At 46.6% G+C, this 27,671-nt stretch overlaps 1 protein-coding gene across 1 annotated transcript in view; it reads right to left on the minus strand.

The window, feature by feature from the left end:
- POLQ (DNA polymerase theta) overlaps positions 1 to 27,671 on the minus strand; it is a 133,109-nt gene that overhangs the window by 34,147 nt on the left and 71,291 nt on the right. The window contains exons 15-18 of the mRNA XM_074974884.1: positions 26,866 to 27,109; positions 8,683 to 11,936; positions 7,046 to 7,192; positions 6,240 to 6,436 (exon numbers count right to left, since the gene is read on the minus strand). Of these exons, the coding sequence (XP_074830985.1) occupies positions 6,240 to 6,436; positions 7,046 to 7,192; positions 8,683 to 11,936; positions 26,866 to 27,109 (3,842 nt within the window). The remainder of the gene's footprint in view (positions 1 to 6,239; positions 6,437 to 7,045; positions 7,193 to 8,682; positions 11,937 to 26,865; positions 27,110 to 27,671) is intronic.

A 27,671-nucleotide genomic window follows, 5' to 3' on the forward strand; every position in this document is an offset into this window, starting at 1 on the left:
TAAAGTAAACAGATACGGTTACACACAGGGAACAGAGCAAGCTTTTTTTTTTTTTAAACAAAGTGTTATTTTATTTTTTACATTAAATCTACACCTTCATACTAAAAGCTAAGTACTCTCGTGCTGCACATCTTAGATACAGTTTGCTTATCTACATATTTTGATAGTGACATCATGCAATTCCACCTGAAGGCTGGTCTGCTTTATATAAGCAATAATGGTAATATCTCCTAGTGACTAAATCCATCAGAGGTGATTTTAAAATTTTAATTAAAGTCATAAGTAAAAAGTTAGAAAATGTCAGACTTTAGTGATTTGCCAGGTGGTAAAAGACACAGAAAAAAAATGTATTGATTGCCCATGTGCTCTGTAATTAGTTACAAACTAAATGGTCTATAATCTATCAGGTTTACTGATAAGAAAAAACAAATGAAGACATTGACAATTATATGCCTTCACTCTAAAGCCCTAGGGGACCAACTGTTTCTTAAGTGTTCACTGATATATAAACAATACTATGGCAAAGTATGAAATGAAGGTTACTTACCTGTAATCAAGGTTCTTCGAGAGGAGCCAGTGCATATTCACACTTGTGAGATCAAGTTACCTGTGCTGCAAGCTTCTGAAACCTTCAGGAAAGCAGTGTCCATTGAGGCTACTCGTCCCTCCTATCCTGAAGGAGTCCAAGGGCATGAAAGAGGGAGTGGCCCCAACCACCCCTCAGTTCCTTCTGCTAATTCAGGAATTCCTAATCTGGACTCCAAAGAAGTGGAAAGGTGAGTGGGGAGTGTGAATATGCAGAGGCTCATCTCAAAGAACTGTGGTTCCACTGAATAACCTTCATTTCTTCTTCAAATGGCCTCTGCATAATCCTATTTGCAGGAGTTTCGCAAGCAGTACAATCCCCAGGAAGGTCAGGTGAGGAATTCTAGGTGAACACAGAGAGCAGAACTGCCAAACAAGTATCAGTTCTGGATGCCAACAGCGAATAGAAGCAACCGATCTAGCTCTTCCAAAACAAGTCTTAATGTGGGACATTTTTGCTAAAAACACATATAGCTGCAGCATTAGTCATCTTCATTAAAACAATCTAAACCAACAGCTAAGGAAGACCTTATCAGATCCACCCCCTCAGGAGGTGCCCAGATGGAAAGATATCTTTCAAGATATAGAGTAGGTTTGACTGGTCAAACTTCTGTTTTTCATTAGAGTCTTTTAGACCTCAGCATAACACTCAATCAACAGTCCAAGTAATCTGGAGTCTAGATGTCAACCAGAGAAACTTGGAACCCAAGTAGATTTCCACCTTATCTCACACACAAGAGACAAAGTAGTTTGGAAAGCAGGACTTTATGGATATTAATATCATACCCATGATATTGATGATTAATATCATACCCATGATATTGATGACAGAATTGCCAATCTCTAACCTTGACTAATAACAGCAACTTGGTACCAAATGGACTAACACTTAAAAAAACCTCTTAATTCAATAGACTCAAGGGCAAGAGAGAGCAAGGAATATAATATTGATGTTAGGACTTGCTTGTCTTTGGATCAGATCCATACAGAAGCACGGTATCCGTGTTGAGAAGGGATTAACTGGCATTTACCTCACTTGTAAAACAAGGTATTATCAGATGGAGCCCTTGCTAGAACACTTGTATTGTTGAATGGAAAACTCTTCTCAAAGAGTCTGCCGATACAACATCTTTCCCTGATAGATGAGCTATCTGACCACCCCATGAGGATATCGAACTTTATGAACAAGAACCCCTCTTTAGTGGTCTGTGTAATTCCCATAATGCTGTCAGAATTCAGACAGATTTCGACTTTACGAAGGGGAGAAAAGTCTTACGAGTCAGAGAAATAGCTCTCAGCTCCAGTAACTTTACATGGAACTACACCTCCCACTGCGATCACAAACCTTGGGGTGGATGGAAATCAAGGTGAAGAATCCCTTACACCCTCTAGCACTTTTATTGCAGATGGCAGGAAGGTGACAAAGGACCTGAAGGGCATGATCTTCTCCTCTTTTACAAAACAAGGCTTTTAAAGCACTGAGGTGTTGTGGCTCAGGTTTTCCTTGCATAAAGAAAAGGTGGCAGAATCACAAAGAGCCCTGCTGAAGCCTCAGATATAGGCTGGTATTAAAACTACCCGTAACTGCCCCAATAAGGACCGAAAGTATGCTTCTTTGCACAAACTATTAGGGAAGAACCATTTAGACACTTTGCTGAAGTTCAAGTCGATACACAGACAGACACCCAGCCATTCAGGGAGAACAGTCATGATAGCCAGGCATTTAATGGAACACTGGCTGCCACAGAAAGGCCAAGGGGTAAGATACAGTTTTACTGACAGAGGTCTTCTTTGATTCCAGTCAGAGGTATGTGTAAATAAGCTGCCATGTGACAATGGCACAGAAGGGGGAGTACCTCCTGGAATATTTCTGGAAATTAGAAAGAATTCTGTCTCTGGAACCCAGAGATGAATACAACAAACTTCAGGGTGTTAATATAGCCAGACAGCATTTTGCCACTGCCACACAGTCTTACTGTCCATGTTATATGACAGGTGGCAAACCATATTCAGTTTGTGATGAGGAAACAAACCCTAGGCACCATTAAGTATAGATGATAGATGATGTTGTCTCATCCCTTAGGTGCAACTGTTCTTTCCAAGATGGAAGGAATCAAAGCTATGTTTACTGAGACCTTCTGAAATACTGGGCTGACTGCTCCATTGGACTTGTGTGCCCTATTGGTTCCTAGATAGGCTTGGTAAAGTAAGGATGGGTGCCCCTGCATGTTTCCTGTACCCATAGAGGGGGCTACCAAAGACACTACCCAATCCTAGACACTGTACTCTATAGTGGAGCCAGAAGCAGACCTGAACATTCTCCTTCCTGGTTTAGAACCAGGAACTAGTTATAACTGAAGGTAGGTAGCCCAAACGGAGTAGAGTGCAGGACATCGTTGTTGAAAGTAGGTACAGTAAAATGCAATGGACCGGGCACATAGCTCACTGACAATTGATGGACTGCAGCTGTTGCCAGCGGTAGCCACAGGACCTGAAACGACAACTCGGCCGACCTCCAAAGAGATGAGAATTTTATTGTGAAAAGGCATGGAGACGGAAGGCCAGGGTAAGAGAAGAATGGAAGACATTTTGTGATCGACACAATCTATATGAGGGCTGAAGGACCGATTGATCAAGGTGATTGAGGTGAGGTAGCCTAGAGCTCAATAATGTTCTAACAACATTGCCTCCTAAGAGAAATAAGACATATGGCCCCATCAGCATATTTATGATGTAAGATTCTAGGAATATCAGAGTGGTTCTCAGCCCCTCACATAAAGCTCGAAATCTAAAACAGGAAACAGTACCTACAGCACTGACTTCTCTGCAGAACTTTGGTAATGCACTTATTAACTCCCAGAAGAAGGTCTCTCTCTTTTGCCTTTGCCTTCAAGGGTTATAAAGAGACTCTGAAGACAACAGCCAATCCTTTCTGGAGCATCAGGATGGATCTTGTGACACCGTACGCTGTTTCTCCTACAGAGACTATGTAGCAAAGAACTCTTTGGATCCATGAATCTCAGAAATCAATAGAACTTTTGATGGGTATAGTACCCTCACATCCTAAGGCAGCCTCTGAACCTGGCATCAGTTCTTAGCCTATCAAGTTCTTGTAAATCTGGTCCTGGGAAATTGAATTAGCCCTTAGGAATGCGCTGGGATCTCAACAGAACCTCAGCAGTTCCTACCAAGAACAAAGAGAACTGACAGTTCCAGGACCAAATAAATTAACTTTTACAACTTCAAACAGTAGAAGAACCTAAGAATGGATCAGTCCATTTCTTCTCACATTCAGGGTGAGGGTCTGATATATGGAATATTGGAAAAGGAAAGCCTTCTCCCAGACAATCAGGGTGTCAAGTGTGTGCATCTGAAAAATGGCCAAACAGGAAGCACAATGTGAAAACACTACCCTGTAACAGAGATCCACGATTCCACATCTGATCAGAAGCTTGTACTACCCCTTTCTAGTGTGGTGAAGACCTCCATATTGATCTATTTGCTTACACCAGTATGTTGCGCACAGAGTCAGTAAGGAAAGCAGCTCTGCAAAGATAATGCTGTTGGAAATAAAATACCAGACGCCACTGACCTATGTGGATCAGGGGCCTCAGTGATCCACAGCCACTAGACAAGTGACTCTTAATAGTCAGATGCTCTTACTGGCTGGATCCCAGGCAATTGGATCCTTTTTGGCAACTCTGCTTGGAAGTCCTTCATGTTTGACTGCTGAATCTGAATTCACGCTCTGATCCTGAATCCAAAGTCATTCCTAACAGCCACAGATTCATACACAGCTTTTTATTTTTTTGGATCCCTGGATCAGTAATATGCTATGGATCTGGGTGTTGCAGCTCCCAGCTCCACACTGCCAGATCCAGATCCAGATTTTGCAGCCCCAGGTATACTCTGGGCTGCAGATATTGGATTTTTGAGCCCCAGATGCATGCTAGGCTTGAAGATCCAGATCTATGTTTTGCAGCACCGGATCCAAACTAGACTAAGGTGGGCAGACTTGCTCCTGGGGCACAGTCTTTGAAGCTGATGCTGAATTTATGCGGTGCCAGCTTAGTTATCTGGGCCTGAGGAGCCTCCTGGTTAGTAGGGGAATGCGAGGCAGCTCTTCCACTCCCGCAGGTCTAATCGAAGACCATGCTGGACCAACATCTCCTCAGGTCTTTTAAAAGAAAACTCTAACTATAAACAAAATCTTCCTCAAAAAGGGAAGAAAAAAAAGAAGAAAAAATGATGAGGACAGTATAGAGGATGCTGCATGCTGTAAGCTCGCTCCACCTGGGGCAGTTAGAAAGGAACAGAAGGGTGGCCGGGGCCACTTCCCCTTTCATACTCTCACAACCCTCTAAGATGAGGAGGGGCAGGTGACCCCAATGGACACTGCTTTCCAGTAGGCGTCGGAAGTTTGTGGCTCAGGTGCCTTGATACCACAAATAGGAATATGCAGAGGCCATGCGAAAAAGTTGTAGTTCAGATCTGAATGTCTTGGGTTAGTAGTGAACCATGAAGCCTATACACAAATGCCTTCAGCCACACAATAAGTGTGGGTATTTCTGTAAGTACACCTGTTGCATTTATACTAGATACCTGCATGGGTTGGAAGCCTAAAGCGCCAACCACTCTCTTTGTTTTATCCAGTCCATTTTATATGCATCAATACTTTTTTGGTCCAAATGAAACTGCACCTTAAACCATGCTATAGAAATAGGAAGACCTGTGGGTTGTTCTGAAGCATGGTCTCTCACAGGAGAGCTGTGTTCCAGAGATTTCAGTGTCCAAGCGATAGAAGGCTTAGAATTCTCCCCACAGTATTTCCAAGTATTTGAATCAATAGGCTATTCTCCTTGTATTTGTGTCAGGTCTTTGATGAGCATGTTAATCCCTTACATTGTATTCAGTTTATAGAAGTTTAAGAAAAGTTTTCCAATATTTTTAATTTGGTTTAAAATTCTTTTACTCTTTTTTTTCCATTGTGTGTCACACTGTGATGTGAACTTTGAAAGTCATCACCAAGAACCACCCCCACCCCCCACAAAACACACACTTAAAAGTGGCAGTGCTTTTTACTAACCAGGGCCAGGTTGGTTTTTAACTCTTTCAAACACTTTCCTTGATTTCCAACCAGTGGAATCCTCCCCTCCTCTCAAACTTAAGCATGAGTGTAGTTCTTCTGGAAATGAGGGACTGGTGGTACTAATGAGAGCCTAGGTACCTCTTCTGCCATTCCATCCCAGGCCTCTTGTGCCAATGGAATAGGAGCTCTGCAATGCTGGCATTGCCATTAAGACCTGTATGAGACCCAAACTCATCTTCCATATCTGACCTAATGAAGATTTTTAGTCAGATCTCCCTGGGGTGAAACACTTACCACTGAGCCCTTTCTGTGTATTTGTTGCAGACACTGAGAAACTTAAAAAAAAATCATAGTAAGAAGTAAATATAAAATATTAGTTAATGTGGACTTCTATCACTTTAGCTGTAAACATCTTTAAAAACTTTGAAAACAAACATTTCTGTCAACACTAAATAAAAAACAAATGACTTGAGCAGAGTATTAAACATTAAAAACTACCCAGACTCACTGGTTTAAATAATGAATGGAAGTTTTACATGAATTAAAAAATTTTAATTTCTGAAACCTTTGGGTCCTCGAAACTTCCTTCCAGGGAGATGCCACAAGCCAGCAGAAGGGTCTTATAGTGCTGGATGAGGTTGTATATCACAAGTGAGTGCGCGCTCTCAGATTCCTTCTGCAAGCAGGACTGTACTTGACACAATCTCTCAGTCACAGACAGGTTCTGATCCAAAGGAGGTGGTGCCAAGCTGGCACTGATTTCTGAGATAAGGGACACAAATTAGTTTATTTATTCAGTACATGGAGAGAAAGGAGTGAGGAAATGTGGGATTCTCTGAAGCTACCTAAACAGAAAACACTGAGCATATAATTGAAGCTTGAACAAATAATAAATCCATATTGTTTTGATGCAGTAGGGATCCAAGGAACTAACTGAGTACTAGTTTATTTATAAAGAATAGCTCAAATGTAGTATCTGGTTATTACTGAGATCCTGCTTTTACCCCTGTATCACAGGTGAGTTGACTGAGGTACAAGGAAATATAGTGACTTGCTTGGTCACATTCAAGCAGATCAGCCTGCAACTCCATGCTTTCTTGACCTTTTCTGTAACCATCAGACTTCACTGCCTCCTTTAGAAATGGAGGAACAGGAAATATATGTAACAGTGGCAAACATATCACTCTCAGCCCTGGGTGTTAATGATTAACATGGCTGATTGCTTTTGTCCTGCAACTGAGCTGGGTTACGGACTCTCATAGGGGGCATACTCTTGGAAGCCATCTCCCAAAAGGGATGCCATCTCCTCACAGTTCTTTCCTGAAACGTGTGGTGTTTTGCAGTTTGGTCTGTCTGGCAATCCTCACTTACCAGTCTGGTCGTCTTGTTTCTGCTGCAATGAGACATAGTAGGCATCCTTTCCACCCCAGCATACAGACAATCCAACTACCAAGATGTCTTCACAGCCTTTGATAGGAAACCCATCATCTTTAACCTGGATCCGCTGGGGAGATCTTACTAAATAAACATTTTTTGAAAGTTATAATTCTAAAACAGCATCCATAAATATAGCAGTTTGTTCAGCTGAAAATCTAATAATGAAACAACCCAACGCAGCCTGGAATTCTTAAAATTGAACAAATGCTTTAATTCTCTTATATGTATCAGACTCTCTTCCTCCCCCCTACCCACAGTTCTTTTTAACTAGCGACTTTAGAATAGCAAGGTGCCCAACACAAAACCACCACTTAGGATTCCTTACAGAGATTTGGCTTTCTGCCTCATAACATACCCAAGAGTTGGGGTATAATGGTATTCCCTCACCCTGCATTGGGGCACATCTCATTTTTAGTCAAAATTACATATTACATTCTTGTTGCTGAGACAATAACTTTTTTGGTTTGGTTCCTATGTTCAGGCAAATCCTCCAGTGCTTAACTCCCTGGTTTTTTGTTTTATGTGGGGGGGAAGGGCTGTTTATAAGATAGGAATAGAGAGTAAAATTAAAAACACAACAGTACATGTGGGGATTTTTGCCATCAGGCGTAGAGAGCTTCAGAGACAAGCTGCTGCTGATGGTTCCATCTCCTCCCCTGAGACAGATAGAGGGAAGATGCTGCTTGCTCACACTTCTTAAAAGATGGAGGGGGAAAGAGGTTTGGAAAAAGGCAAAAGCAGTTATCCTTCTTCCTCTAAGGAAACTCTGCTTGAATCAGCCTCCCAGTTGCTCCTGAATGGCTGCCTTCTTTCCACTGCATCGTCCCCTTAGGAGAGTTGCAGTATATGAATACTACACATGAAAAAGTGCAGGAGTACAGCAATGATCTGAGGGGTTGGGCACTGGATTGAATTTCATAGCTAAACAATTAAATGTACCCAAATTAACTTTTTGTAAATTGGAAAGTATTTGACCTCAGATCAGATCAGCCCACAATATTTGTAAAGAATACTGCCTGGGTAGCAGAGGCCATGAACCAGCTGCTTACATTTGTTTCTGAACTCAAAAACATTTTTTCTGAACTTGGTGCCAAGATGAAAGCCATTTATGTATCTCCTCCTGTATCACCAGAAGGAGACTACAACACCATTCCATTTTAAAATGTGGGATGTGATCAGTTTTCAGTTCATATTTGCTCTGTGCACTAACTAGTCCAAGTGTGAGTGTTCCTGTGAACAAGATTCTGCAAATAAATACAGGAAGCAAGTACTTAATGTCCATTGCGGGGTGGTAATGCTGGTAGCCTTTTAAATAAGGCTGGGGCTATCCCACACTCCAGCCACCTTCGTCTTCCCAGATCCACCCTTTAAATGATTCACTTAGTGCTATTCATCTTTCCCTCCTGATACCCAACTCCTTCTCCCAGTACTCAATTTATATGGTAGTCTTTATCCTCTTATTTAGGTAAATCCAAAGAAATAAAAATTTATAGTCATTCCCATTAACTCCCCAGGTTAAACAGAGTACTGTTCACAATTTAATGTAGTAGGAATGTGAAAGAGGAACTGACCTTGTTTGAATCTGCCACCTATAGTTGACTTGGGGGACAAGAGACATTTTGTTCTTTCACAAGCCACTGAGATGGCAAATCTGCTGTTGTTCCTCCATTCTCTGATGAAGGTCTGGAAGAGAGCTTTGTCACTTGCCACATCAATAATAGTGAAGCTTTCAGCACTGCATGAAATAAGTGGCAAAACATGTTGAGATAATTGCAATGAAAAGCCTTGGTCTGTAATAGAATTGTCTTTTACAGGCTTAGTGTCAAGCAAAATCTCACACGTGTCTCCATTACCAGGATTAAATGGCAGTGTTTCTGTGTGGTGGTCTGAGCTAGGTTTGCTATTCTGCAGTGGCTGAAAAAGTGGGACTTCATCCACGTGGCTGACATTTTTGTTTTTTCCAAACGTTAGAGAAAATGTGCCAAAACTTTTTGGAACAGGTTCCTTAGGAGGTGTTGGAGGAATAAGTCCTTTGCTGATATCCGGCTCAGGGTCAGATATTCTGTTCCTTCCCTTGAGCAGCAGAGGATTATAAACTGGTTTCTGAACATCCAGGGCTCCCTTATTGCTCTCCTTAACTTCAAAATAGTTCTTTAAACCCTGGCAAGTGGAGAATGACTCTCTTGGACAATAGCTGAATTCAGAAATTGCACCTGGCTCTTGTTTCCTATTTGAGATTATCAACTTTCCTTTTGAGGAGGAGACTCTTGGACTTAAAACAGGTTTATTACCTGAAGGACTAGGCCATCTGTCTAAAATATCTTGCAACCCTGGGCTTAAGTCAAATGAATGATCAGACCATACCACTGGATTGGTATTCTTTTCCACAGCTTGTTGGGCATTCTGAGGCCTTTCACCTTGATCCAATCTTGTGTCCTCTGGTCTGGGATCTTCCTCCTCACGCCTTGATTTTCTTAACCCTAGCTCAACAAGAGCTGCAGACAGACTGTCTCCTTGACAAGGAGGTAAGTCTACATTACCTAAAGCTTCAGCTATCTGCAAAGAATCTATATCAGAGAATATAACAGACACATCATTACACTGTGCTGGATGCTGATGCTCATTCCAGTTTATACTGACAGTTAATATATCCTGAATAGGCTCCAAGTTCTGCTGATGCAAAAGGTCAGCAAGAGAGCTGGAAGTGGCTTTAGGGGGAGGAGTCACAACCTTCTGTTCCGCAGATTCTGCCCCTTCAGCCTCATCTGTGTGCATATCTGGAGGGCCATTGACATAACTGAAGCTATCATCAAACAGTAAACTGTCACTCATGTTCAGACCAGTTTCAGGAGGGGGGTGGCACTCAACTTGTACAAGCACAGTGTGAGGGCACTGGCCATTGGAGGGAGAGACTGCCTTCTGAAGACCTTGAGAGGCACTTTCCTTCACTGAATTTTGAGTCTGATAACCTTGTAAAAAGCTACACAGTTGTGAGTCAGTGAAAGAAAAATCATTTCCTTTAAGACAAAATGCAGATTCTGTGCATTTCATTGCAGGCTGTAAATTAGGGCTTCTAGAGCCCAAAGCATTAGTGCAATGTAAATCTGTGGTTTCTTTCGTGGTATTTCTTGTCCCAAGATTTGAACAGACCACTTTTGTAAGTGCTGCAGCTAGCTTTTCATTTGCAACATCTTCATTTTGTAAAGTGCTGGCACAGTGTAGTTTCATGGAGATTTTCTGCACAGGTATCTCTGCCTGCTCTGTATCTTTTGCTCCCTGCTGTCTTGCAATTTCAGCTGCCACCTGCTGTTGTAATATCCTATTAGTCTGTGTATCCAACTGGAAGCTGTCTTCAAATTCTTTGGAAACTGAAAACAGATGAGGAGAATAACCATTTTTAATCTCTTTTGCAACACAAACAGCTCTGGATTTTACGGTGGAGTCTTTCAGAAAATCCTCAGGCTGATTAGCTGCTTCACCCACGCCTCCAGTTTGTAACAATATTCCATTGGGCTTTTCAGTACATGTTTTGCCGTCATTCTGAATTTGAAAATGAAAGGATTTATTTTCATCAGCGTAAAAATAAACAGTTTTCTGTTTGCTAGCACTAGTGCTCCCATGCATGTTTGCAGAACTGCTGGCTGTATTATTACAAAGATCTGTGCCTAGAACCATTTGTTGTTTGGCAGGTATCTTTTCAGCACAGTTTTTAACTGGTTGGATTTTGCTCTGTTTAATACCAATGTATTCATTTTTCGCTGACCTGCTAGAAATTCCCAGGTCTCGCATAGTATCTGCCTCCATATTCATCGGTGGAGCATCCCTCACTACATCCCTAGCTTCCAGACAATTCACTGTTTCTTTAAGATTGGATTTATTAGTAGTGGAAGGCTCCGTAAGTAATTCCTCCGTTATCTCTTTGCTCTCTGGTTGCATTTCATCCACTTGTAAAGATTCTGAGCCTTTGACAGTGAAGCGCTTGTGAGCAGATGATTCGTTTTCTCCAAATTCCTTGTTCTTTACATCTGAAAAAGACTTACCTTTAGACTTGCTATGACTGGATACAGAGGGCCCATTTATCTTTGTTGTGTGCATTCTTGACTCATCAAGCAGCAACTGATGCAGTTTTGAAGCAGCGCTTTTGCCCTCAGTTTTACTGAAACTAGTGTCCATAGTCCTCCTGTACCCAGATGCCTTAGAAGTTTTCCGTGAAGTGAAGCTCACGGTTGGTCTCTTTCCCTTTTCAGTAGGGAATTCTTGAGTTGTTGCCCCAGAGCCTGCCTCATTTTTGGTCAGAAAAGTAACTTCCCTGTTTTCTTTACCTTTGCCCAAATTTGGCCGCTTTCTAGCGCTGTATACAATGACATCACCATTTCTCTCCTTTGTCTGGGTGTGATCTTCCTGTAATTCATTTTGGGGTCTGGGATTTGACATACTAGCACTTAACAGCCTTTTATTTCCCTTTTTAATATTTGATGAATTCCCAGCTTGAAAACTGGTGCCTTTATCAGGTATAATTCTGTACTCTTCATTGTTGAATACTTTTAAAATCCCTAGTGAACGTTCTCCATTCAGTTTATATTTTCTGTCCTCCAGCTCTGATTCACTGCTGGTCATGGAAGATGTATCAGACTCAAGAAAAGAATCTGGGTTCCACTGCACTCCCATCATAGCCAAGTCCTGCTGTAGGAGTATTCTAGCTTCCTCCACAATAAGGGATGCTGCTTCACTTTCAGTTAAGCCCTTCATTCCCACCATCCAGATACAGTGGGTATTCCGACGCTCCTCAGCTGCCTCTTCATCTTCATCCACTGCTCTACGAATGCTAAAGGAAGGAAAACAACTTTAAATTAGACAGAAAGTTGTTTAGAAACATTCATACGGACAACAACGAACCGTCAAAGCAAGCACCATACTGCTGTGTTCTTATCTTCAATTAGGATAGTAGTTTCAATGAACCATTATGGCAAAACATGTTTCTGGACCACACAGGCTGCACCTTCTAGAAAATGAATATTTGGTGGTTGTTGTTTTGTGTTTTTTTAATGAAAGTGAATGTAGTGCTAGTAGAAGGTATAAGAGTGACCATGCTAAGGCTGCAGTGCAGTGCCCCCATGCAGGTTTTCCCTCACTCCTCCCTCGGTGTGACAAAAACCTGGAGCAACCTATGTAAGAGTAGGTAATTGTGGACTCAAATTCAAACTCAGTACTTAGCTGTTGTTTGTTAGGATATAGATATTCAGGCCTGTCTGTAAAAGCCTATACTCTAAGAATGTAGGTGTATTCTTATCACTTGGCTAGTTATAGAGGTATAAAAGAAACAATCAAAATCACTGTCGGCCGGTGTAAGGGCCTTCTCTGAGCCCTGGTCTACACTAGGACTTTAGGTCGAATTTAGCAGCGTTAAATCGATGTAAACCTGCACCCGTCCACATGATGAAGCCCTTTATTTCGACTTAAAGGGCTCTGAAAATCGATTTCCTTACTCCACCCCTGACAAGTGGATTAGCGCTTAAATCGGCCTTGCCGGGTCAAATTTGGGGTACTGTGGACACAATTAGACGGTATTGGCCTCCGGGAGCTATCCCAGAGTGCTCCATTGTGACCGCTCTGGACAGCACTCTCAACTCAGATGCACTGGCCAGGTAGACAGGAAAAGAACCACGAACTTTTGAATCTCATTTCCTGTTTGGCCAGCGTGGCAAGCTGCAGGTGACCATGCAGAGCTCATCAGCAGAGGTGACCATGATGGAGTCCCAGAATCGCAAAGGAGCTCCAGCATGGACTGAACGGGAGGTACGGGATCTGATCGCTGTATGGGGAGAGGAATCCGTGCTATCAGAACTCCGTTCCAGTTTTCGAAATGCCAAAACCTTTGTCAAAATCTCCCAGGGCATGAAGGACAGAGGCCATAACAGGGACCCGAAGCAGTGCCGTGTGAAACTTAAGGAGCTGAGGCAAGCCTACCAGAAAACCAGAGAAGCGAACGGCCGCTCCGGGTCAGAGCCCCAAACATGCCGCTTCTGTGATGAGCTGCATGCCATTTTAGGGGGTTCAGCCACCACTACCCCAGCCGTGTTGTTTGACTCCTTCAATGGAGATGGAGGCAACACGGAAGCAGGTTTTGGGGACGAAGAAGATGATGATGAGGAGGAGGTTGTAGATAGCTCACAGCAAGCAAGCGAAGAAACCGGTTTTCCCGACAGCCAGGAACTGTTTCTCACCCTGGACCTGGAGCCAGTACCCCCCGAACCCACCCAAGGCTGCCTCCTGGACCCAGCAGGCGGAGAAGGGACCTCCAGTGAGTGTACCTTTTAAAATACTATACATGGTTTAAAAGCAAGCACATGAAAGGATTAATTTGCCCTGGCATTCGCGGCTCTCCTGGATGCACTCCCAAAGCCTTTGCAAAACGTTTCTGGGGAGGGCAGCCTTATTGCGTCCTCCATGGTCGGACACTTTACCACTCCAGGCCAGTAACAAGTACTCGGGAATCATTGTACAACAAAGCATTGCAGTGTATGTTTGCTGACGTTCAAACAACATCCGTTCTTTATCTCTCTGTGTTATCCTCAGGAGAGTGAGATATCATTCATGGTCACCTGGTTGAAATAGGGTGCTTTTCTTCAGGGGACACTCATAGGGGCCCGTTCCTGCTGGGCTGTTTGCCTGTGGCTGAACAGAAATGTTCCCCGCTGTTAGCCACGGGGAGGGGGGAGGGTTGAGGGGGTAGCCACGCGGTGGGGGGAGGCAAAATGCAACCTTGTAACGAAAGCACATGTACTATGTATGTAATGTTAACAGCAAGGTTTACCCTGAAAGTGTAGCCACTGTTTTATAAAATGTGTCTTTTTAAATACCGCTGTCCCTTTTTTTTTCTCCACCAGCTGCATGTGTTTCAAGGATCACAGGATCTTCTCCTTCCCAGAGGCTAGTGAAGATTAGAAAGAAAAAAAAAAAACGCACTCGTGATGACATGTTCTCTGAGCTCATGCTGTCCTCCCACACTGACAGAGCACAGACGAATGCGTGGAGGCAAATAATGTCAGAGTGCAGGAAAGCACAAAATGACCGGGAGGAGAGGTGGCGGGCTGAAGAGAGTAGGTGGCGGGCTGAAGACAGGGCTGAAGCTCAAATGTGGCGGCAGCATGATGAGAGGAGGCAGGATTCAATGATGAGGCTGCTGGAGGATCAAACCAGTATGCTCCAGTGTATGGCTGAGCTGCAGCAAAGGCAGCTGGAGCACAGACTGCCACTACAGCCCCTGTGTAACCAACCGCCCTCCTCCCCAAGTTCCATAGCCTCCACACCCAGATGCCCAAGAACGCGGTGAGGGGGCCTCCGGCCAACCAGCCACTCCACCACAGAGGATTGCCCAAAAAACAGAAGGCTGGCATTCAATAAATTTTAAAGTTGTAAACTTTTAAAGTGCTGTGTGGCATTTTCCTTCCCTCCTCCACCACCCCTCCTGGGCTACCTTGGTAGTCATCCCCCTATTTGTGTGATGAATGAATAAAGAATGCATGAATGTGAAGCAACAATGACTTTATTGCCTCTGCAAGCGGTGATCGAAGGGAGGAGGGGAAGGTGGTTAGCTTACAGGGAAGTAGAGTGAACCAAGGGGCAGGGGGTTTCATCAAGGAGAAACAAACACAACTTTCACACCGTAGCCTGGCCAGTCATGAAACTGGTTTTCAAAGCTTCTCTGATGCGTACCGCGCCCTCCTGTGCTCTTCTAACCGCCCTGGTGTCTGGCTGCGCGTAACCAGCAGCCAGGCAATTTGCCCCAACCTCCCAACCCGCCATAAACATCTCCCCCTTACTCTCACAGAAATTGTGGAGCGCACAGCAAGCAGTAATAACAGTGGGAATATTGGTTTCGCTGAGGTCTAACCGAGTTAGTAAACTGCGCCAGCGCGCCTTTAAATGTCCAAATGCACATTCTATCACCATTCTGCACTTGCTCAGCCTGTAGTTGAACAGCTCCTGACTACTGTCCAGGCTGCCTGTGTACGGCTTCATGAGCCATGGCATTAAGGGGTAGGCTGGGTCCCCAAGGATAACTATAGGCATTTCAACATCCCCAACGGTTATTTTCTGGTCTGGGAATAAAGTCCCTTCCTGCAGCTTTTGAAACAGACCAGAGTTCCTGAAGATGCAAACGTCATGTACCTTTCCCGGCCATCCCACGTTGATGTTGGTGAAACGTCCCTTGTGATCCATCAGAGCTTGCAGCACTATTGAAAAGTACCCCTTGCGGTTTATGTACTCGCCGGCTTGGTGCTCCAGTGCCAAGATAGGGATATGGGTTCCGTCTATGGCCCCACCACAGGTAGGGAATCCCATTGCAGCAAAGCCATCCACTTATGACCTGCACATTTCCCAGGGTCACTACCCTTGATATCAGCAGATCTTTGATTGCGTGGGCTACTTGCATCACAGCAGCCCCCACAGTAGATTTGCCCACTCCAAATTGATTCCCAACTGACCGGTAGCTGTCTGGCGTTGCAAGCTTCCACAGGGCTATCGCCACTCGCTTCTCAACTGTGAGGGCTGCTCTCATCTTGGTATTCATGCGCTTCAGGGCAGGGGAAAGCAAGTCACAAAGTTCCATGAAAGTGCCCTTACGCATGCAAAAGTTTCGCAGCCACTGGGAATCGTCCCAGACCTGCAACACTATGCGGTCCCACCAGTCTGTGCTTGTTTCCCGAGCCCAGAATCGGCGTTCCACAGCATGAACCTGCCCCATTAGCACCATGATGCATGCATTGGCAGGGCCCATGCTTTCAGAGAAATCTGTGTCCATGTCCTGATCACTCACGTGACCGCACTGACGTCGCCTCCTCGCCCGGTATCGCTCTGCCAGGTTCTGGTGCTGCATATACTGCTGGATAATGCGTGTGGTGTTGAATGTGCTCCTAATTGCCAAAGTGAGCTGAGCGGCCTCCATGCTTGCCTTGGTATGGCGTCCGCACAGAAAAAAGGCGCGGAACGATTGTCTGCCGTTGCTCTGACGGAGGGAGGGGCGACTGACGACATGGCTTACAGGGTTGGCTTCAGGGAGCTAAAATCAACAAAGCGGGTGGCTTTACATCAAGGAGTATTTCAGGCAGGACTTCACGGAGGGGTCCAATAAGAAATGGTGCACCTAAGTTATTGTTCTTATTGGAACAAGGAGGTTAGTCTGGCCTCTGATTGATACGTGGCTAGATTTACCTCGCTGCACCTTCTCTGTGAGTGACTGCAGTGTGACCTAGAGGAATGAGTCCCCTAGATGGGGGAGGGGGGGAAAGCAAATGAGTACAAAACAAATCTGGTCTATTTCTTGTTTTGATACACTCCATCTATCTTTTACATCTTTGGCTGTCAGCAGACGGTGCAGAAGGACTGCATGCCATCCACATCTCAGGGCTGCTCGGCAGAAGATGGTACAATACGACTGCTAGCCATCCTCATCTCTTGCCTGCCCGGCAGAAGATGATGCAATAGGACTGCTAGCAATCCATATCACCTGCCTGCTCACCATAAGATGGTTCAATAGGACTGACTACAGGACTAAAGAGAATGACTTGAACAAGTCACTTCAAATTTAGTCCCTGCGCCCATGTCTGCCCAGGTGCTCCTGATCGACCTCACACAGGCGACCAGGAGCACCTCGGACATGATGATGACGGCTACCAGTCCTATTGCACCGTCTGCTGCCACAAGGCAATGGGTTGCTGCTACTGTGTAGCAATGCAGTACCGTGTTTGCCAGCACCCAGGAGACATACGGTGACAGTGAGCTGAGTGGGCTCCATGCTTACCGTGGCATGGCGTCTGCACAGATAACTCAGGAAAAAAGGCGTGAAACGATTGTCTGCCCTTGCTTTCACGGAGGGAGGGAGGGAACGGGGGCCTGACGATATGTACCCAGAACCACCCGCGACAATGTTTTAGCCCCATCAGGCATTGGGATCTCAACCCAGAATTCCAATGGGCAGCAGAGACTGCGGGAACTGTGGGATAGCTACCCACAGTGCAACACTCCGGAAGTCGACTCTAGCCTCGGTACTGTGGAAGCACTCCACCGAGTTAATGCACTTAATGCACTTAGAGCATTTTCTGTGGGGACACACACACTCGAATATATAAAACCGATTTCTAAAAAAACGACTTCTATAAATTCAACCTAATTTCGTAGTGTAGACATACCCTGCCTGTGACAGTCTGAGGCCCTGTTCTTAGGCTAAGGCCTTTGGCTAAGCAGCGGAGGCAGCCATAAGCTGGGAAGCGAACGGTCACATCCTCACATTCCAAACTTGTCACATTGAAATAAGGTGCTATTGGGCTATTAGGAATACAATCCTGTCCTGATAATGCCTATTGCCTCCAGAGAAAGGGAAGTGCCTAGAGGATGTAAAAGGAAACAGTCTGATAGCATCCTGTCTGGCAAGAACTCACTTATCAATTGCTGGGATGTGAAATCCTCACTTCTGTATTGTTTTGTCATTATAGTTCCCACTTTGCTATTGTTTATTTGCATGGTCTCTGTCTGGTTCTGTGATTGTTTCTGTCTGCTGTATAATTAATTTTGCTGGGTGTAAACTAATTAAGGTGGTGGGATATAATTGGTTACATAATCATGTTACAATATGTTAGGACTGGTTAGTTAAATTTCAGGAAAATGATTGGTTAAGGTATAGCTAAGCAGAATTCAAGTTTTACTATATAGTCTGCAGTCAATCAGGAAGTAAGGGGCGGGGGGGAAATGGGAACAGGGAATGGGGGTGGGGAATTGGAATCATGCTTTGCTAAGGGAGGGAATGGGAACGGAATGGGGGTGGGAAAATTGGAATAATGTTTTGCTAAAGGGGGGGGAAGGGAACAGGGACACAGGTAAGGCTCTGTGGTGTCAGAGCTGGGAAGGGGGACACTAAGGAAGGAAACTGGAATCATGCTTGCTAGAAGTTCACCCCAATAAACATCGAACTGTTTGCACCTTTGGACTTCAGGTATTGCGCCTCTCTGTTCATGCGAGGAGGACCAGGGAAGTAAGTGGGTGAAGGAATAAGCCCCCTAACATTGTTCTACTATGTCAGCTCACAATTAGCACAGTCCTGAAAGCCCACTATGTGGGGAGTGACCATTAATTTAAATGAGTGCTATGCACAAAGGATCTCAAGGTGAACAATTAGGATTTTTTCATAGGGACAGCTGTTTACTAGGAAGTGGATCAAAGCCACCAATATAATTTTCCTTTGATGTAGTCCATACAAACTTTAGAGAAACTGCGGGTAAAAACCAGTTACTTACCTTCTCATAACTGTTGTTCTTCGAGATGTGTTGCTCATATCCATTCCAATTAGGGGTGCGCGTGCCGAGTTGTCAGAAAGTTTTTTCCCCTAGCAGCACCAGTCGGGTCGGCTGTGGAGCCCCCTGGAGTGGCACCTTCATGGCGCTCAATATATGACCCTGCCGACCTGGCACCTCCTCAGTTCCTTCTTGCCAGTTACTCCGACAGAGGGTATGGATATGAGCAACACTGTCGCAGGTGGGTTTGGAATGGATATGAGCAACACATCTCGAAGAACAACAGTTACAAGAAGGTGAGAAACCGTTTTTTCTTCAAGTGATTGCTCATATCAATTCCAATTACGTGACTTCCAAGCCTTACCTAGGCAGTGGGGTCGGAGTTAAGGAAACGCTGATTGTAGCACCGCTCTGTCGAAAGCTGCATCATCTCTGGCATGCTGGACGTGTAATGAGTGTAATGAGATGTGAACATATCTACTGAGGACCAAGTTGCTGCCCTGCAGATTTCTTGTAGTGGGACCTAGGCCAGGAACAGAGCAGATGAGGCCTGAGCCCTTGTGGAGTGTGCCGTAAGAGCCGGGGCTGGTATTTTGGCCAGCTCTTAGGATGTGCGGATGCATGACATGATCCGGGAAGATATTCTTTGAGACGACACCAGGAGTCCTTTCATCCGGTCTGCCACAGCTACGAACAACTGGTTCGACTTTCTGAACGGCTTAGTGCGCTCAATGTAAAAGGCGAGTGCTTGCCGAATATCCAGGGAGTGCAGCCTCTGCTCACAGCTACTGGCATGATGCTTAGGATAAAAACCAGGCAGGAAAATATCCTGACTAGTGTGGAAGCGTGACACAACCTTAGGAAGAAAGGCTGGGTGAGGTCTGAGTTGCACCTTATCCCTATGGAAAACCATATGAGGTGGGTCTGAGGTAAGGGCCTTTAAATCAGACACCCTCCTTGCTGAAGTAATGGTGACAAGAAAGGCTACCTTCCAGGACAGATAGAGAAGGGAGCAAGTTGCCAGCGGTTCAGATGGGGACCCCCATTAGCCTGAAGAGGACCAGGTTAAGGTCCCACCCAGGGACAGGCTGCCTGATCTGGGGATGTAGCTGTTCCAGACCCTTGAGAAATCGATCAACAATAGGGTTGGCAAAGATGAAGCGTCCAGACACTCCCTGGCAGAAAGCCGAGATAGTAGCGAGGCATACCTTTATGAAGGACGCTGCCAGGCCTTGCTGTTTCAGGTGCAGAAGGTACTCTAAGATAAGAAGTATAGGTGCCTGGAGAGGGGCTGTACGACGTTGGTCACACCAACAAGTACATCTTTTTCACTTTGCTAGGTATGCGGCTCTAGTGGAGGGCTTCCTGCAGCCGAGTAGGACCTCCCTTACATGTTCTGAGCACAGAAGCTCCATGGGGTTCAGCCATGAAGCTTCCAAGCCATGAGGTGAAGGGACTGCAGGTCGGGGTGATGAAGACGACCATGGTCCTGAGTGATCAGGTCAGGAAGGAGAGGCAACGTGATTGGGGTGTCCACTGACAGTTCCAGGAGTGTGGTGTACCAATGTCGTCAAGGCCACATTGGTGCCACCACAATTATCTCTGCCCCGTCCCAGCGGACCTTGAGTAGAGCCTTGTGCACGAGAGAGAAAAGGCATAGAGTAGGCGGCCTCTCCATGGTAGCAGAAATGTGTGATTGAGCCCGGGCTCTGTTTCTGGAAGGAGCAGAACATCGGGCACTTTCTGTTGCTCCGGGTGGCGAACAGATCGACCCCTGGGGAAACCCCAACCTTTGGAAGATGAAGTGTATGACATCCGGCCAGATGGACCACTCGTGATTGCGGAAGGACCTGCTGAGGTGGTCCGCCAGTGCGTTCTGAACTCCTGGTAGATAGGATGCTTCCAGGTGAATGGAGCGGGCTATGCAGAACTCCCACAGCTGGAGGGCTTCCCGACATAGAGAAGAGGACCGGGCTCCACCCTGCTTGTTGATGTAAAACAGGTCAGTGGTGTTGTCCATCAGAACTGCTACGCACTGACTTTGTAGTCAGGCCTGAAAGGTCTGGCATGCTAGTGGCACTGTCCTCAGCTCCTTGATGTTGATATGTAGGGAGAGCTCGTCCTGCGACCAAAGGCCGTGCATTTGGAGGTCTCCCAAATGCGCTCCCCATCCCAGAGGTGATGCGTCCATTACTAGGGACAAGGAAGGCTGAGGGCTGTTGAAGGGGACTCCTTTGCACACTGTCCGAGGATCGAGCCACCACTGACTCAAGCACCTGACTCGAGCACCTGCTCCGGGACCGGGACCACTGAATTCAGACTGTCACATCCTGGGCGATAGGCCGAAGCGAGGCACGCCTGTAGAGGCCTGAGCCTCAGTCTGGAATGCCAAGTCACGTAAGTGCAGGCTGCCATGCGGCCGAGGAGACTCAGGCATCCCCTTACTGTGATGGTCGGGTATTGTCAGAGGCTTGGAATCAGGACTCTGGCAAAAGTGATCTTGCCTGAACCAAGTCCAACACTGCCCCAATTAATTCTATTCTTTGGGTCAGTGCCAAGGTTGACTTGCTCAAATTGAGGAGGAGAACCATTCTCTCGAATGTGGATCTGACCAATCGGACTTGAGACTCCACCTGCCCCCTGGTGCGGCCCCAGAGCAGCCAGTCGTTGAAGAAGGGAGTTTACCTGCACCTGCATTGACCGACATGCGCTTGGTGAACACATGGGGGGATGTTGAAAGGCCAAATGAAAGGACCGTAAATTGATAATGTTTGTGGTCGACCACGAACTGTAAGAATCGCCTGTGTGCAGGCCGAATAGCTATATGGAAGTATGCATCTTTCATCTTGAGGGCGGATCTAGTCTCCCGGATCCAGAGAAGGAATAATTGTGCCCAGGGAGACCATGCGGAACTTCAACTTCACCATGAACTTGTTGAGTCCTCGCAGATCTAGAATGGATCTGAGACCCCCCTTGGCTTTGGGGATTAGGAAGTATTGGGAATAAATTCCCTTGCCCCAGAGTTCCTGAGGAACCTTCTCCACTGCTCCAATGGCAAGGAGCGCCCATGCCTCCTGGATAAGGAGTTGCTTGTGGGAAGGGTCCCTGAAGAGGGATGGGAAAAGGGGAGTGGGAGGGAGGGTAGGTGCAGAATTGGAGAGAATATCCCACTTCTACCGTATGGAGAACCCAGCGGTCTGAAATTATTTGGGACCAAGCACAGTCGAAGTGGGACAGACAATTCAAGAAAGGTGGGGAAGGATCCGGAATTGAGGCTGGCACGCCATCCTTGGGCTCACCTTCAAAAGGCCTGCTTGGAACCCAATGATGGCTTAGTCAGGCCCAGGCCCTGGCCGGGCGGGGGGTGGGAAGGCTTTCATTTGCCATTCCTGCCCCTTCTCCTGTAGAAGTCCTGTCTTAGCTGAGGAGGATAGGAGCCTTGCTGCTTCTGCTGCGGCTTGAAATGTTAATGTTGGGTTGCCGGGGTGTGCACACCCAAGGATTTCATGGTAGCCCTGGAGTCCTTTAGGCTATGCAGCCTAGAGTCAGTCTGCTCCGCAAACAGGCCTGCCCCATCAAAAGGCAGGTCCTGCATGGTCTGTTGAACCTTGGGCAGGAGTCCCGAGGCCTGCAGCCATGAGCTACACCTCATGGCAATACCGGAGGACAAGGTGAGCGCCGCTGAGTCTGCAGTGTCCAGCGAGGCCTGTAAAGAGGTCCGTGCCACTGCCTTGCCCTCCTCCTCTATCGCTCGAAACTCCTCCCTGGACTCTGTTGGCACCAGCTCCTTAAACTTGAGCATCAAGTTCCAGGAGTTGAAGCTGTATCTACTCAGAATTGCCTGCTGGTTGGCAATCCTGAGTTGCAACCTCCTTGTGGAATACTCTTTGCGCCCCAATAAATCTAGCACTTGGCATCCTTGGACTTGGGTGCTAGGGCTTGTTGTCCCTGCTTCTCCTTTTCATTTACTGCAGCCACCACCAATGAGTAAAGCTGCGGGTGTGTGAAGAGCTATTCGCACCCCTGAGATGGGACAAAATAGTTCCTTTCAACACCCTTCGCAGTGGGAGGGATAGAGGCCAGGGTCTGCCAAATGGTCTTAGAATCACAGAATATTAGGGTCATCTAGTCCAACCCCCTGATCAAAGCAGGACCAACACCAACTAAATCATCCCAGCCAGGGCTTTGTCAAACTGGGCCTTAAAAACCTCTAAGAATGGAGATTCCACCACCTCCTTAGGTAACCCATTCCAGTGCTTCACCACCCTCCTAGTGAAATAGTTTTTCCTAATATCCAGCCTAGACCTCCCGCTCTGCAACTTGAGACCATTGCTCCTTGTTGTGTCATCTACCACCACTGAGGACAGCAGAGCTCCATCCTCTTTGGAACCCCCCTTCAGGTAGCTGAAGGCTGCTATCAAATCCCCCCTCACTCTTCTCTTCTGCAGACTACATAAGCCCAGTTCCCTCAGCCTCTCCTCGTAAGTCATGTACCCCAGTTCCCTAAATCATTTTCATTACCCTCGGCTGGAGTCTCTCCAATTTGTCCACATCCCTTCTGTAGTGGGGGAACCAAAACTGGACACAGTACTCCAGGTATGGCCTCACCAGTGCCAAATAGAGGGGAATAATCACTTCCCTCCATCTGCTGGCAATGCTCCTACTAATACAGCTCAATACAGCCTTCTCGGCAACAAGAGCACACTGCTGACTCTCATGCAGCTTCTCGTCCACTGTAATCCCTGGGTCTTTTTCTGCAGAACTGCTGTTTAGCCAGCCGGTCCCCAGCCTGTAGGAGTGCATGAGATTCTTCCTTCCTAAGTGTAGGACTCTGCACTTGTCCTTGTTGAACCTCATCAGATTTCTTTTGGCCCAATCCTCCAATTTATCTAGGTCACTCTGCACCCTATCCCTACCCTCCAGCATATCTACCTCTCCCCCCCAATGTCATCTGTGAACTTGCTGAGGGTGCAATTAATCCCATCATCCAGATCATTAATAAAGATGTAAAACAAAACTGGCCCCAGGACTGACCCCTGGGGCACTCCGCTTGATACCGGCTGCCAACTAGACATCGAGCCATTGATCACTAGCCGTTGAGCCCAACAATCTAGCCAGCTCTCTATCCACCTTATAGTCCATTCATCCAATCCAAACTTTTTTAACTTGCTGGCAAGAATACTGTGGGAGACGGTATCAAAAGCTTTGCTAAAGTCAAGATATATCACATCCACCATTTCCCCCATATCCACAGAGCCAATTATCTCACCATAGAAGGCAATCAGGTTGGTCAGGAATGACTTCATAGAATCATAGAATATCAGGGTTGGAAGGGACCTCAGGAGGTCATCTAGTCCAACCCCCTGCTCAAAGCAGGACCAATCCCCAATTAAATCATCCCAGCCAGGGCTTTGTCAAGCCTGACCTTAAAAACTTCTAAGGAAGGAGATTCTTCCACCTCCCTAGGTAACGCCCTTGGACTTGCCCTTGGTGAATCCATGTTGATTCTTCCTGATCACCTTCCTCTCCTCCAAGTCTTAGCACTGGCCTGTATGGTCTTGATGACGGGTAGAGCCACCCTCGACGGGCCTTCCGGGGCCAGTATGTCGACCATCAGGTCCTCCAACTCCACCACCTCCTCGGCCTGCAAGCCCATATTTCATGCCACCATGCGACGGTGGTCCTGGCGGGCATGGCTGTCTATGGGGGGCAGTCCAGAGATGGAGGTGCCTGCAATCACCTCGTCTGGGGAGGATGATGAGGAGGCTAATGGGGGAACAGGGTCCTCCTGACCCTCTTGGTCTCCAAGAGCATCCTGTCGCGCCTCTCTGTTGGGGCCAACCACACCTGGATCAGGCTCAGGAACAGGTGTTAGTTCCAGGGGATGTAGTGCGACCAGTACCCCTAGGGGTGCTGAGGAGGTGGGACGACTGGCTGATGCCTCCAGCACCCGTGGTTCAGAGGTCGCCAAACAGGAACCTTTGGATTGGGTGCCCTGGGCCTGGTGGTACGCCCACATAGTCCAAAATGGCCACTGCATTAGTCCCTGCCACTGCACAGGCCCCCACCTCAGGTCTTCCACAGCCTGACTGGAGCCAGCCCCGCTCTGAGTATCTAGACCTGTCTCTGAGTCTGAAAACGGGGATCGGGACTGTGATGGCCAAGGTGGCACTGAGCGGCGCTGCGAGGCTGGAGAGCAGTGCCATGATCAGGGTTTGTGCGGGGATGCGGACCAGTGCTAGGATGACCGGTGCCGGAAGCGGGACCTGCTGCACAACGGGGAATCGGTGTGAGGATTGGAGTCACGATTGGGAGGGCTGGCGCAACCTGGAGCAGCGCTGCAAGTGTGACTGGCGCCAGGACTCTGAGGAGCGGTGCTGAGGGATGGAGCATTGCCAGTTTGCCTCGAGACGGTGCCACACATTGCAGTACTGGAGGCTTGACTTGAAGGACCGGGGACTGCAGTGCCATTATGGCGATGAGGTCCCTCATGGCCTCAAAGGTGTCCAGGGTGGATGGCAATTCCATCTCCTCAATGACCTGTCTTGGGGAGTCCAATGGCACCGGACGCGACGGTCCCCCCCCTTGTGCGGCCGAAGTCGATGGTGCCGGCTCCAAAGTCTTTGGCCCCGGGTGCTTTTCTCTGGGACACACCCCATTGGCCGGCTCCAAAGGGGTGGGTCTCTGAGTCAGAGATCCATTCCCCCCCTGCTTCCAGTGCTGCTCCTGCATCAGGAAATGGGAATGCCACAGGTCTCTCCCAGAGTCCTTCCATGGTGCCACTTCTATCACTGCCGCCCGGGCGCTGCGCACCGATAAGCTAGGTGCCGGGTCTTGCCATGCCGACGTAGGTTGCAGTCTAAGTGCTGCCTCCATAAGGAGCTGCTTGAGGCAAAAGTCTCCCTCCTTTTTTGGTCTGGGGCAAAACCCTTTACAAATCCTGCATTTGTCCATTTGGTGTGCTTCCCCCAGACACTAAGCAAGCGTCATGCAGGGGGTCGCCCGTTGGCATGGGCTTATTGCAGTACTTGCAGGATTTGAACCCTTGGGATTTAGGCATACCCCAAGTCCCAAAGGGGAACACAGTCGGGGTGAAAGGGAAGACCCTCCCCACCCCCAACAATCATCTGCTGTAACTGAAAACACTAAAATTAAACTTAACGGGGCTAGGAATAACTGTGAACTAAACTAAACTGAAAGCTACGGAAAACGAGGCGAGCGAGTCACCACAGTTCCAACGACCGTCACTGGTGGTAAGAAGGAACTGAGGAGGCACCGGGTAAGTAGGCTCATATATTGAGCGCCATGAAGGCGCCACTCCAGGGGGCTCCACAGCCAACCAGAGGGTGCTGCTAGGGGAAAAACTTTCCGACAACTGTGCACGCAGCACACACACACCTAATTGGAATCAATATGAGCAATCACTCGAAGAAGAAACCATGTTCATGTTATAATGGAACACCTAACAACTATATCAGTTTTGAGTGTGAGAACAGGCTCTCTGCAGGGATTTAACTTAGTTCACCTGTGTAGACATGCCGTATGGGTTACTTTTTGAATGGACAGAAACTTTTGCTTTATTACAGTGTTAGTTTGGCCAATGGTTTAGTTTAAAAGGGTATCCCAAGCACAAACTTCACAAAACCCCCACAAAGCATAGTGGAATTACACCAGTAAAATAATTAGCAGCCTCTTCAAGTGACAACTTACATTTAAATAAGAAATGTACAGACACCTCCATAATTAATATGGCTCTTACTGGGTATGCAAAATTTAATTTATAAGTTTCTAGTTGGCGTTCCTTCTGCTGACAAACCAGCTCACAAATTTACAGCTGTCCAGTTAAATCTTTACAATAGTACTCTGTACTAGTAGTTTTCTCTAACATAACACTAGTAGAGGATCTCAGACTGTTACAACATAGGATTAATTAATTAGAACACTCCTGATGAGAAGAGAAGTATCATCCCTGTTCAACAGGGGGTGAAACAGACACTGAGGGTAAGTCTACACTGCAATAAAACACCCGTGACTGGCCTGGCTCAGCCGACTAAGGCTTGTGCAACTTGAGCTGTGGGGCGATAAAACTGCAGTGTAGACATTTAGGCTCTGACTGGAGCCTGGGCTCTGGAACCCCAAAAGTGGGGAGCGTCCCAGAGTCCAGACTCAGCTCCACAGCCCAAGCCAGCTGATACAGGCCAGCCCCAGATATTTTAGTGCAGTGTAGACATACAGTACTCTGAGAGATAAAGTGACTTTCCCAAGGCTATACAGTGGGTCAAAAGAAAAGTAAGGAACAGAACTCAGGACGCCCAAACTCATCCTATAACCACCACATGCTCTAATTCATTAGAAGTACTCTTGGAACTATACAGTCAAGACTGAATAACTGTTAACTCCATTTATAGTGGAAAGGAATGCACTCAAACAGATGTCCAGGTTGACAACTTGTTGATCTCTCACCTTTTGAACGGTACAGCATTCTTCAGGGCAGTTTCCACTTCAGCAGTATTTCCTTTAGCAAGATCAGCCACTGTGATGAAGCCAGCATTATAAAGAGCTCTGGCATGCTGCGCATTCAGCAGAGATACCCGAACCAGGTCACACAGCTCCCTCTGGACACCAAAGGTGAGGCGACTCTGGAACTGGGAGAGCAACTGTTCCATGTTGTGCCATCCCAGACGGTTAGAGAAAACTGTTACCATCCCTGGAACATGAAAATTACATTCATTAATTTAACTTCAGTTCTAAAAAGTTAGATCCATTTTCCTCTGTAATATCAGTTTGAACATGCAAAAATAATATAATTTAAACTAAAAATTATCTCTTTACAAGTCAGGCAGCATTCTTGATTCCCCAGTATAATAATACTCTTATGTTGCTAAATGTCTTGACCTATGCTACAGTCAGAAAAATGCTGTATAACCAGGAAACAAACTATGGCCTCTGTATGAAATATTTGATCAGTAAATTGCCAATACAGAAGTTCTACTCTTTAAGATGACAACATTGCTCCCTTTCTACTCTATTAACATTAAATTGCAATTAAATAGAGACTGACAGACGTGAGACCTTGGAAGCACAGAAACGTCAAAAGATGTGTGTGTGTTTGCTGGGAGGGCAGTGTGAGAGCCTGAGCGAGTGTCTGATTGGCTGGTAGCCTGCAGGGGGCGGGCCTTGGGGCTGTCTGCTTGTTTGTTTCAGGGAAGCCTGGCTGTTTAAAAATAGCCAGAGCTTCGCGAACCAGCTGAGCAGCGGCGAACCAGCTG

Source organism: Natator depressus, chromosome 1 (genome assembly GCF_965152275.1).
Source record: "Natator depressus isolate rNatDep1 chromosome 1, rNatDep2.hap1, whole genome shotgun sequence".
Classification (NCBI taxonomy): domain Eukaryota; kingdom Metazoa; phylum Chordata; order Testudines; family Cheloniidae; genus Natator; species Natator depressus.